Here is a 13491-nt window from a genome sequence, read left to right on the forward strand (position 1 = left end):
ATGACCAGCTGTCTGCAAGGAATATAAATCCTTCCATTCCCTGCTATCCTGTCAGAGCTGAAGAAGCTTCTTGGATGAGAAGTGAAACGTCTTCAAGAGAAAAAACAAGAAAGTCCAGTTGCCTCCTGAAAAAGCACCTTTGGGACAGCAGAGGATGAGCTCTGTTCTCAGAAACATTTTTTAAAGAATGTATATATTATATTATATATTTTCAGTACTACTGTATATATTCTAGAGGACTAGAAGGCAGCTCCTAATAATTCCACTGCTAATAGGTAGAAGTGTTGGGAAGAGGCCATTATACATTCTTAAAGTTTCCAAGAAGCCTCAATCATTTCTTCAAGGGGAAAAAAAAAAGCAACTGGCATTACTGAATAAGAAACAGAGGGATACCTCAAAGCCCTGCAGTCGTCCCAGATTCATCATGTCATTGCAGCGTTTAGGGACAAGGCACATCAACTCAACAGCTTTCTGTAAGAGAGGGGGAAGAGAGTAAATATGGGAACAAATAAAAAGCTGTCTGGACCCCTCTGACTAGGACCACACATGGATCAACCCTTCCAGCTAGAGAATACAGGTCAGAATCAGAATATATAGTGAAGAGTTGCCCATTCATCTAATTGACCTTTGCAGAAATGCAGCTTCCAGCTGATCAAAATCCACTGATTACTTTAAAGAGCTTAGATAATGTTTTCTTTGGAAAATATGTAAAGACAAGTGGGTCTCAAAAGGCATTTTCAGAAATTGATGGGTAACTATAAACTCATGTTTTGTTGCCCACTTGCTGGGAAGGATGGAGGGTGGAAGGAAGGAAGCAATTCAATCTTCAATTAGAAATATCCAAATGTATTATAACTAAATACTTTTTTTAAAAAGTATATCAGTCACTAAATAAAATAAAAGCTAACAGATAAACTGTACCTCTGTCTCCGAGCAATCCAATCCAGCCTTTTCACTATATTTCAGGAAATCCTATGGGAAAGAATATTGTTATTTAAAAATAATTAACATTTAAATTCACTTTTAAAGATGAATATGACTGTTGTCTTCTTGCAGAATTATCTGGAATTATACTTAAACCTATTTTATGTATAGTACCTACCATCTGATTATATACTTAATAAAATTTATGGCTGAAATTATGTACTGTACTTGGTTTAGATTATGACACTCCAAGTGCAATACAAGCCAGATAAATAGCTCTACCTGCCTGTAGCCATAGCTTTTCTTCTGTATAAGGGATAACTAATGCCAACCAAAAGGAAGGCTGAAAATTGCATTTTTTAAATATTAAAAGTGTTAATATTCTTCTAGGAACCATTCAGGGTAAGATGTGGAAAGAAAGAGAAAAAAAGAGTTCTATAAAAGAGATGCTACCGTCTTGATGGCAAAGGCTTGATCATAAATAACATTTTATTTTGTGTGAGCAATAGAGGCCCAGAGAACAGGGTTCCTGATGAAGACTGCAGCATTTAGCTCCATTCACGTGGAAGAAAAAAGGCCATAAAGCTTTACTAAAATTATAAGAGAGTTTCTATATGAATCCGTGTTTGTGTGTACTTTTAAAAAACACACAGCTAAAACCAGTGGAGTTAGGTAATTAGATATCTAGTTCTAACAATAATTCATCATGATGTCTACCAGGTAATCTATACAGGCATGTACACATTTGTTTTTTGAATAGCAATCAGGCTCAGCACCATGATACCCTCAGGAAGCAGTCCAGAAAATACCAAAAGAATTAAAGCTGATTTGCACAAACTGGAGCAAACTGGCTAGGTAATACTGCTGGCTAAAACATGTAAACATAGTACTTATTCATTTATTTATTAAATTTACATAGCTATCCATCTCCCCTTAAGGAGACCCTCCTAATTATATTTCAGTCACATATGATTTTTTGATATACCTCACATTTGTTATCTTTTGATGTGTTTTACCTTGAGAAGCAACTGGTACTTGGTTATTCTTTGAATGGGCTTAATTAAGAAGTCACTGAGAGTTAACCGCTGGTTTATTTCTTGTTGCACTTCCTATAAAATGAAAGTAGGAGAAATCAGTGCTGAGAAAAAATAATTAATTTCTCCTTTGCTTCCCCCACCCCCACCATGGAACTCAAGGGAGCATATGTGGAATCCAATCAGAGAACTGACCACACTTACAGTTTCTCAGATTCAGCAATTGGGCCTACAAAAATTAGTCTGGGGTTATGGAACATCTTACAATGAGCAGTCCATCATCTAGACAAAGATAGTCTTCAACTCATGATTGTAATGATGGATGGTTTGTAAAGCACTTCTGGCCTTTGCAAAATGTTGCACCACCACTCCTACAGTCACACAATCACTGTCTGGATGTTGGGCAACCTGTTTGCACTTATGACTGGTTGCCAGTGTCCTATGATCAGATGATAACTATTTACCATCTTCTCTGCAGACTTCCCCAGAAAGTCAATGTAGAAGCTGGCAGGGAAGGCTGCCAGCTGCTGTTGCCTGCTTTGGCAGGCAGCTTTTTCAGCCAGCCCCCCCGAGACAAGAGGGAACTGAAATCCAAGTAGAGAATGGAGAGGTAACACAGTAAAAGGTGCCTCAGGCAGTTGAGGAAGAACCTAGGAGGTCTCATGCATACTACGTGCAAGTGTCTCTCCTCACTCAGAGCTGAAAAATCTACTTAGATTTTGGCAGGGTGGATTTTCAGTTCCTCAGCAGAGCCTTGCCATGGTCTCCCCCATTCCACCAAGCCATCCCTTGGAGCTCCAACTGTTTGAAGATCCATGAGATTGCTCAACATTTGCAACCAGGAGTGCCAGGATTGTGGTTGTTGAGCAAAGCAGTCACATGACATCTCACTTAATGACCACTTCACTCAATGACTAAGCTTCCATCCCAACTGTGATCGTAAATCAAGGACTACATGTCCTATAACAAGTAGAGTGCAATTATTCAGAAAATACCTGATAACATGCTTTTTCTACATACATTTATGTAATCAGTCATAAATCTGCTTCAAAATAATGTAAACTGTAATGTAATAATGTAAAATGAATGGCTAATTTGATGTATTTATAAGAAATTTAACCTTGCTTTTTTACTAAAATTATCAGCCAAATTATCAGCACTACTTGTCATTCAGAGCATTATATAACCCGAAAGTAATCCTAACAAGTTAGAAATTAGTTAGTACTCAGGAACTACTCTCTTCTATTCCTTACTCACTCATTCTCCCCTTTTTCCAGCTAAAAAGCCAAGTATTACCCGAGAACAATTATCCACTGCTAAATATGAGGAAGTATTTATTGAAAAAAGCAAAACAACACAAGAGCAAAGCCAATAGCCCAAGGAGGGAAAAACTTGCTGATGCAGATCCATGAATATGTACACGAAAGTATGTACATGAAAATACAAGAAGAAATCAGGAAATCATATCTGAACTGCAGCATTCAAACTTACCTCAAAATATGTACCACATTCAGCTACTATATATTCTGATTTTGGTTTGTTTTGACAGTACACCACGTACATGTGTAATCGCCTCTCCTGTAAAAAATCAAATACACAGCTCTCTTAGAATAAGCTGATATTACAACTTTCACAGCTATTAGGCAGAGCAGAAAAATGAATGCAATCATGCACTTGCACATTTTTTCTGACTGCTAATCTAATCAAGAAATGATGGGAAAGCATTCAGATGGGGCCACCAACCAAAGCTGCCTTGTTTTAAAGGGTTTCAATCTGAATCTATTCTCTCTCTCTCTCTCTCTCCCTCCCCCCCCCCCCCCCACACACACACAAACACGTTGGGGGAAAAAATCAAACCACTGAAGAATGATATACATCACTCCAATCCCATGGGGGAAGAACAGAACAATACCATGATTGATGGAACTGAAATCACTGTGAGATTAAGAAGGACCAAGAGAGCTGGATTCCCTCTGTCTTTGTTTCTCCAAAGATCATCTCTAAATGTGACCATGCAGTTCTTGGTTTGAACTCTGATTGCTATCAATTCAGATAACTTTTTGCAGGATAGATTCTGGAATGTATAAGCTGACGGGGTGTGTTCTGTTTTTATACATCTATACTACTGTACATTCAATTTTTTTCCTTGAAGACCTATATCCCGAACACAATGACAAGGCTATAGCTAAGAAGAAAAACCTAAACATTATATATAATCATTTTAGTTTAGGAGGGTTGTAAGTTAAATGTCCAGCAAAGACTCCTTTTTTACTATTTTGTTTAAACGGTAAGAAAATGCTGAGCAAAACAAAGCATTTTTGTATTATGACTGAAATTAAAACATGCTTATATCTAAGAAAATAAAAATGTATGAAATAGTGTATTTTTATAACTTATGGAAAATCAGAATACCATGACCTAGGATACGTACTGGTAATTCTTATTTGATATATTTTTAAAATGATGCCATAAACTGAGCAATGCATTTAATTTCTTTTAAAGAAAAGTCTAACTTGTAACTCACATGTTTGATGAAGAGCTGTGCTAAACGATCATGTTCCTGAAGGCACTTTTCCAGTTCAGCAAGAAAAAAGCTGCAATATAAAACAGACAAACTATACTCAAAACCTCTCTTTTCCCTCTTTTCCATTATGCCCCATTAACACATTGTATAATCTATAATTAGAAAATAAATTTGATGTTACATTAGTTATTTCTGAGAACTTACTCTGTTATTTTGCTAATGTTCAGATAATTTTTCTAATATCATGCATGTGTGTGTACAATAAATGGCTTTCTGGATCCACCCCAAATCTCCCTCCCAATAATAATATTCTTGTTATGTTTATATTCGACTCAATTTGGGCAGTTAATTCTATGGAGGAATCTAAATAAATATATAGAAATTATAACTTGACTTTCATTATGATCTTGCTATTAATAAGTAGAATGTTAATTGTTCCTATGTGGAAGAAGCATTTATAAGACAATTTCCTTTACAAAGTAAAACAGTTAAGTAAGAGAAGGAATGTAGCAAAATGTTTTGAGAAAAATATTTCTTATTACTGGCATAAGGTCATTATATATATATTAATTGATAATTTAATTAATTGTTGATTTATTAACTAAGATAAAAAATCTAGTTGTTGTTAAAATTGGTTTTTATTCTGTAGCTCAATGTTTTTGGACTGAATCAGCATTCCTAATAATGCTATACATCAAGGAAAAATTCAAATATAGATACCTGTACCTCAAGTAGGCCTAAATCAGCCCTAGCTACTTTAGGTTATGGAATAAAGACCAATCTCAGTAATGAATTTCTCTCCTTCTTACTTTTCATGATATTGTTTCTTCTTTGGATAATATTCTTACTGAGTACAGGAAGTCCTCAGATTACATGTACTATACTCTGCAACGCCTTCCTGTGGCCCAGGGGTGGGTTCCACTTACCTTTACTACCGGTTCGCAGTGGGAGTGTGCTCGTGTGTGCTTCTGCACATGCACAGATCACCCATGATGACATCGTGGCGGGTGGGCGGAGCCTCACGCCGGTTTTACTACTGGTTCTATAGAACTGGACCGAACCGGGAGCAATCCACAGCCCCCACTGACTAACTCACATTCTGTGGTGACCACACACAGCCCCCACCTGCCCACCCATACTCTAGCATGGCCCATGGCACCCACAACCCGTCGGACCACCCCCTGCATTCCTTGTCTGAGAATCCTATCAATCCTATTAATGACCTGCTCAGATCTGAGGTTATGATAGCAACTGGGATTGCCAAAATTGCTGTCACAAAACAAATTGATGTCATGCTTTACGATCAAACTGCTTAATGATGGAAATTATGGTCCTGACCAATGGTGAGTTGCCCCCGGTTCGCACCGATTCTATAGAACTGGTAGTAAAACCGGCGGGAGGCTCCATCCACCGACCCTGACGTCATCAAAACGCTTCTGCGCAGAACAGCGCACACGCGAACGAAGCAAGCACACGTGGGTGGCCCCCCTGCAAACTGGTAGTAAAGGTAAGTAGAACCCACCCCTGGTCCTGACACAAGGACCACTTGTACCTTAAATCCCTAGAGCATCCACTTTCAAATATGCACAGCTCATTCCTTTTTAATTTTTGTTTGATTTTTATTACATATTATACTTACTGAATTATTAAAAATATGGTAAAATAACAATAGTAGAGCTGTGTCCTTTCAAGACAATGATAACCACATATAATTCTAGCAAACAGAAAGAGGGGCTGTGGTTTACAAACTCCTCTCCCTTAAATCCAATTTTATTCTGTCTTTTCTGTTAGTATTCTCATATAAATTGTAGCCTCATCTGAATGTTGCATTTCCTTGCAAATATCACTCTACTCACATTTCAGACAGTTGTCATGCCAACAATTAATTCCAACTGGCAGTCCTTAATGTCTTAAAATAAATATTGTTTAAAAATGCAAAATCCTATTGATCCTTACATGACACAGTTTTAAATAACAGAAAGGGCCAGGATTATAATTCCAGCGACAAAAGAACAGTAAATACCATACAATAGCAGCCCTTGTTTAAAAAAGTAAGTAATAATCTTCTTCAGCTAATGCCAACAGCTAAAGAAGAATCGGGGCAGTTCTGGAACAATGTTTTCCCTGTAAGTTACGGTAAACCAGATAAAAATCGCAGACAGACGAGCTAATTCTACAGTACTGTAAAACTACATTGACCGAATACTTAAAGACAAATCTTAGAAAAATATATAAAAGTAATCATTAAAAAAAAGACTAAATATTTAAAATCTACAAACCACATGGAGAGAATAAAGATCAATGCAATGGCAGGTTGGAATATGATTAGTAATAATGTTCTATGGAAAACTGCCATGACTTTAGTCTGTCTGTAATGTCACACTAAAAACCATAAATTAGCAAATGAAAGGAAGAAAAATATGTATTTCACTTGTCTGTGAAATTAACAGCAAGGGGAGGAACGTAACAGATATGAAGTCAGGTAGCCTGATCTTGAGAAATTGAGTTGAAGAATACATATAAGGAAGTGGAATACTTCCTTATGATAATTATGAATGAAATGATAAAAAAACATGTATCATTGAGGTTGCTGTGGATCCGTCTGAAAGCAGGAGTATATAGATTTGTGATAATTGTGTTTTATTGTTTGATGAAGATACCGGAAGACCTATGGGTGAATTTGGAGGAAATCTGTGCAACATTCTACATGAATGCGACCCAAGGCTATAAGGTGACAGAACAGATGGATGGGAATGAGATAAGACCAAGGAATTAATGCCAATGATCACTTTTTGATCAGCATCTGCTTAGAAAACACTCTCTGTGTTTCAAATACACGCTCGAAGCATAAGCCTAATTATACATATGTGCAGATGAAAAAGGAATGGAGCAAAAAGCACGACAGATTTAACTGTTTACCACAAAACTGTGAAAATGAATGAAGGATACAAAGGTAGTAAGATGTTCTGAATGTAGCACAAACCATTATTTAGTAACGTCAAGAGTGAATTTTCGAGAGAAAAGGTTGAAACAAACCAAATAAAAGCAGAATGACCACTGGGAGAGGCATTTATGTCCCATGCCAAAACATATGTACAACTTCTAACAGGAAGCACAGAAAATGTGCATATATAGAATGTCTACAGAAAGCACTTAGAAAACAGCAAAAAGCATTATGCTAATAGTGCCAGGAGTGGATCTATATCTAGATATTTGGGTTGTATGCAAATGAAAGAAGAAAGGGAAAAGTAATGACTCTGGTCAAATTAAATGCATATACATATAAATAAATATTGTATAATTTAACATTAGTTGTTTATAGCAACTTATATACTTACTCTTTGTGCCAATCGTAGATCTGGTGAATGTTTCCAAACACAATCTTGTCTTTTCCTTTCATATCTTCAGGAACACCTTTTTCTTCTATTCTTTTCATAAATCCCTTGATAAGGAAAAAAAATATGAATGATTGAGCAATGGGAGACTAGAATATGACCAGTAATAATGTTCATTTTTCAAGCAAACAAAATCAACTACTCATTGTAATAGCAGATCTTTATATGCAAGACATCAAGGGTCTGTTCGTTCCTTTATTAATATTTTAGAGATATGTCAAGTTTAGATGAGCCTTAAGGACTTGCTGACAACTTGTTTAGATGAGTCTAAATCAGTTAGGCTTTTAAGAATAGTTAGAATGGCTTGCAAAAAGTCAGTATTAACCAGATTGTAATTTAAAAGTTCCCAATATTAGCCCTTTACTGAAAAACAGTTTATATCTAAACTAATTTATTTTAACTTACCTCCACCACAGTTCCTAAGTCCTTGACATAGTCTTTTTCTGTTTGTATCAGTTCATTTAGAACAAACCTAGAATTCAAAAGAGGTGTATATAGGTTTCACAAGGCCTCTACTCCAAGCACTGACCAAAACCAATTTTAAATTAACTAGTTGACTAGTTAGTCAATAATGCAATTCCCATTAAGCAAGAAATTCTGAATAGTGCCAAATTTGAAGCTGAGAAGAAAAAAGGCAGGGTCATAGAAGCTGGCTGAAAGCATACTCCTCTTGTACTGACTTATCTTTCTTATTATGTAAAAATGAAAACTTAGGGAAGAACTAGGTTTAGATTGTTCCCATTGTCTTCAGCAGAAGTGATTGCTTTTGAATGTCTTACATTTTCAGCAGGCTTTTAATTGAAGCAAGGCAAGGCCAACGGGTAGAAGGCACATGTTGGCTAATGTCTACACTTTTCTTGTCCTACAGTACTTGATTCTGATATTATCACTCTTACAAATGTATACATTTTAGACTTTACTCAATTTTATACAAATAGTTTTTTCTAGCAGAATAAAATTTGCTTTCTTCTCCATATATGGATATATCAAATCTATGATGGGAGCCAGTTTGGTATAATGGTTAAGGTGCTGGCTTAGAAACCAGGAGAGCATGAATTCTAGTGCCACCTTAGTCATGAAAGTTGGCTGGATGACTTTTGGTCAGTCTCTCTCAGCCCAACCTACCTCGCACGGTGATTGCTTTTGTGGGAAGAAGTCTTAGGAATGTTTGCTGCCTCAAGTTACTTACAAAGTAACAAAGACAGGATAAAAATCTAAGAATAAATAAATTCGCTCTCGTTAATATCGGTTGTGGCTGGAGAGGGAGTTTCTTCCCACAGAAATTTCTAAACTACTAGTGGTAGATGGCATCAGATATAGAGTTGCAAAACAGATCAATAACAAACTAACTTACATCCTGCCCCTCATTGCTTTGGCCTTTTGTTCCTCTTCGAGGTTTCTTGAAGGAGGGGTTGAAGGTGTCACAATCTCATTCAAACATCCAGTACTATCCTTTAAGCTTCCTCGGTAGGAGCCTCCTTCCAATGTCTTAAGAAACAAAGGAGGGATAAAAGGACAAAAGATTAAACTAGAAATTATAACCACTAACTAGGCAATACATTTACCTTATTTTTTTTTTCTGATATTCTAGATTTATAATAATTAATCAGGAATAAAATATTTCAGTATTTGTTTGATGCTATAGGAAAACAGATTTCAGCATAACAGGCGTGTTGTCTGAATTGCAGTTCTTCTAACTAAATGGATAATACATATTTTCTCCCAGGATCAGATGCCTATCTGTAAGCAGAGATTAAACTACTGTTTCCCAGTTCACAAAAATTACAGAAAATTGGATGAACAAGTTGAAACGTTGAGCAGAAATCTAGATACACGAAAAAGGAAGAAAGTAGAAGGCTGATATAAAACCATAGGCACAAGGTTAATTTTGAAAGGAATTAAATTAAAACAAATTGTTATATTATAGCCTCAATACTGAGTTGCTGTCACTTTTCTTTCAGCTAGCTGAGTATTTGTAATGTTTAATTATTAAAAAGTGTCATGTAATACTATTTAGTTTTAAACATAGTCCTTGGAGTTATTTTATTCTGTTCAAGAAATCATGTTACTAAACATTCTAAGCTAAGATTGTTGTTCTTGTTAACATTTCTCATTCCATTGTACAGTCTTCATTTATACCAGTGGTTGGTTGCTACTGGTTCGTCCTGGGTCGGTCGAACCGGTATCAGCGGTGGCAGGAGGCTCCACCCACCTGCCTGGACGCTTCTGCGCATGTGCAGAAGTGTTGCGCGCATGTGCAGTTGTGAGTACGCACGTGCCCATGAGCGAACCGGTAGTGACAGGTTTTGAAACCCGCCCAATTTATATGTAAACTGAAGTTCTTTAACGGAAGGTGAAACATAAAAATGAACATAAGGCTTCACAATGCCAAATATCTTTGAACCAAAGTTTCCAAAATTAACCCTCTATAAAGTCAAAAAAGATGTGACTACCATACATGAAACAATAAGCATCACTTACAGCAAACATTGAAAACATTTTCATGACAGCATTTCTACCCTTTTTATATCAGGTCGCATTGACATTTGTTCACTTCAAAAAAGGTGTGGTGACAAGAAAGCTGCAATCACATGCCTAGAGGCCTATCAAATAATGCATACAATGTGCGAGTCAGCATTGATCAATTTTACAAAGATGTTATCTCAGTTAATAACTAAAAGGACTACAGAACACACGTCCGGTTAGATATTCACATGTGCAGAACAACGAAGACGAGAAAAGCAGGGTCAGAGGGATGGCATAGAGACTAGTTGACTTTCCGTGCAGCTAGGCTATAGTTTTCTCCAGTAAATCTCAAGTGTCTACACTTACCAGCTTGCTTTTGACCAATTTTTCTATTGCACTGACAAGATCCGCAGCCGTTGGCACATCGGAGCTGGTCTGTCGAGAAGCTAGCAAAGAGGAAGACTGCAAGACACCAGTTTGCAAAGGAACAGTAGGTTAGCAGGAATGAGAAGAGGAAAGCTGTTAGCAGTTTGAGGTCGTACATTAGGTTTAAAGCAGGGAAAACATGGAGGGAGCATGAAGAGCTTGTGGGGGAGGGGAAAGACCATGACATATACAAGGCACAGGACTCAACAACAGACTGGCAGTCCCCCCCCCCAAAAAAAACCCCGTTCTGAAGCCGCAATTAGAATTTATGCCCATGATGGTTCAAAGTTTTTTTTTTTCTACAAAACGCAACATAAAAATGCCATAGAGAACAGGTTTCTTCTTGCTTACATATTTCAAGATGTCAACAGTGTTCTTCTGAACCAGCAGATGCTAAATATGTAAAGTATTTGGGGATGGGGGGAAAAAGGAGGCTTTGCTTCTTCTCAGCCTATAGTACATGTATTTCTCTTCTTACTATGTTAATTTTTATACTTAATAGCAGAAGGAACAAGTTGAATCAAGCTAATTGTATTTCTAGCCCGGTATTCTATCTGCAAAAATCTTTCTCTACTATGCACGATTGTTGAATGCTGCTAGGTATTCAATATATAGTATAATTTAAGATTAAAAAAAAAAAAAGGACTTAAGACTGTTACTTCTTTCCACTGACATCTTTGAAAACATAAGTGGGGAAGAGTGATAAGAATGTCAGTTGCTACCATCTTTATTCCATTAAAACTATCAAACAAGAATCTACAAAAGAAAGCAAAATAGCTTCAGTTCATGCTACGATTTTTGTGGGCAACACTTCAGAGTGCTAGATATTTTTTTTACAATATATCCCGAATTGTTCCCCACCCATTTTCTACCTTGGGAAAGTAACATTTGAAGCAGTTACTCTCCAATTCATATATTCTATTTACTTGTCCACTAGTTTTCAAGTAGTAAAATATATGGTTGCTGAATGTGTAAACTCTACATAGATTCTAAAGTTTAGATCCTGGGACTTGGCTATTTTAAAAAGAAATAGAGAATATTTCTGAAGCAAGAAGAAATATGGTGCCTGAAAAGAACAACTGGGGCCTTATACAAACTATTCATCTTCCTTTCTTGCACACACATTCACATATACATGTGGTATCAGATTTACTTTGAAAATTCTTTAGCATAATTTAGATCTCCAGTGAAGAACTGTATATGGCAACATGAGTTTCTGACTTACTCCTTCTGCTTTGAGGATACTACTAAGAAAGAGGCACATGCAGTGGGTGATTCTGACTCCTAAAACACCCAAAAGCAATACTGCATGCTCTCAAAAATATTTTTCCCCATGTTCCAATTCTACTATGCAAAAAGAAACTGAACATAGTCAGAAAAACATATAATCAATCTGACAATTGTGTGACACCTAGATGTGGGTCATCTATGTTCTTGGGGGTAGATGGCTCTTTATAAACTAATATTTACATATAACTTAATGATCTCCACAGGTGTACACTTCCCTGAAAGAGGAGTAAAATAATCAAAGTTCAAGAAAACTGTAGTGAAATTAATAAGTGTGGTTGAATTGGACCTAACTAATGACAGGCAAATAACTCTCTCAATAAAATGGACTATTGTACAAGCATTAGGCAGCAGTGCCAGGTGAAGGTTTGCTAAGAACTGTTGCTGAGTGATGTATCATTCTTGTTGCTTATTCCCTAAGAATATTGTGTGCTAGGAATTTTGTCTATCTTCTCTCATTGATTCTATACGGCTACCAACAAGCCACACTAAAACAATTCCAGGTTATGAAAAAGATTATTTTTACATGGAATGCAGAAGAATTAACGCTTACTAATAATAGAGCCGTTTAAGTGTCAAAAGTTATTCAGAAATACTGTAGTATTTCAGATCATGTGCAAGCAGAGTATTGCTACTCGTTAGAGAAGCCCATATTTTTTCAGATTTGTATGTCAACCAGAGTCATAGGCTCTAAAATACTTGCTCCAAACAGTTTTCAAAGTGAGTGCAACCATAATGGTTAAAATATATTTAAGGAAAGTAGAGTTGCTGGCAGATCTCTTTTCCCTTGGGAAAGTAAGGATTTGTAATTTATTTTAATTCTTTGGCTGTATACAGACAGCCATGCAGAGTCACCGTTTGTTTTCACTACAGTTCATTCAATAAGCACTGTGACTGAATTCAAATGCTACACTAAGCTATAAACCAGAGGTGAAATCCAGCAGGTTCTAACAGGTTCTGGAAAACTGGTAGTGGTAATTTTGAGTAGTTCGGAGAACTGGCAAATACCACCTCTGGCTGGCCCCAGAGTGTGGTAGGAATTGAGATTTTGCAGTATCCTTCCCCTGGAGTGGAGTGGGGTGGGAATGGAGATTTTGCAATATCCTTCCCCTGCCACACCCACAAAGCCACGTCCACAGAACCGGTAGGGAAAAATTTTGGATTTCATCCCTACCATAAACCATGTATACAAACTGCAGTGGCTGAGTGAACGCAACCAATTACATTATGACTTTACATGATGAACTCAGACATGTAATCCTTGCAAGTCAAGAAAAATCCACAAAATTGACTATTCTTTAGTCTTCTGATCAGAAAGACAGTCAATAATGTTCTATTGGCTTTCCCCTCCGAAGTTATGCAATGTGTCTAGATTATAAATGAAGCACTCCAATCTTTAGCAATCCATGAAAATACAAATTTCAAACATGAAAGC

The 13491-nt window shown here is 36.7% G+C and overlaps 1 protein-coding gene across 1 annotated transcript in view; it reads right to left on the minus strand.

Annotated features, from left to right (window-relative positions):
* Positions 1 to 13491, minus strand: part of KALRN (kalirin RhoGEF kinase) — a 537699-nt gene that overhangs the window by 42607 nt on the left and 481601 nt on the right. Inside the window, exons 37-45 of the mRNA XM_070949954.1 lie at positions 10710 to 10805; positions 9232 to 9365; positions 8283 to 8349; positions 7821 to 7924; positions 4483 to 4552; positions 3450 to 3536; positions 1941 to 2033; positions 922 to 972; positions 394 to 471 (exon numbers count right to left, since the gene is read on the minus strand). Of these exons, the coding sequence (XP_070806055.1) occupies positions 394 to 471; positions 922 to 972; positions 1941 to 2033; positions 3450 to 3536; positions 4483 to 4552; positions 7821 to 7924; positions 8283 to 8349; positions 9232 to 9365; positions 10710 to 10805 (780 nt within the window). The remainder of the gene's footprint in view (positions 1 to 393; positions 472 to 921; positions 973 to 1940; positions 2034 to 3449; positions 3537 to 4482; positions 4553 to 7820; positions 7925 to 8282; positions 8350 to 9231; positions 9366 to 10709; positions 10806 to 13491) is intronic.

Source organism: Pituophis catenifer, unplaced genomic scaffold (genome assembly GCF_029215685.1).
Source record: "Pituophis catenifer annectens isolate HBS135680 unplaced genomic scaffold, rPitCat1.0.hap2 SCAF_1, whole genome shotgun sequence".
In the NCBI taxonomy this organism is placed as follows: Eukaryota; Metazoa; Chordata; class Lepidosauria; order Squamata; family Colubridae; genus Pituophis; species Pituophis catenifer.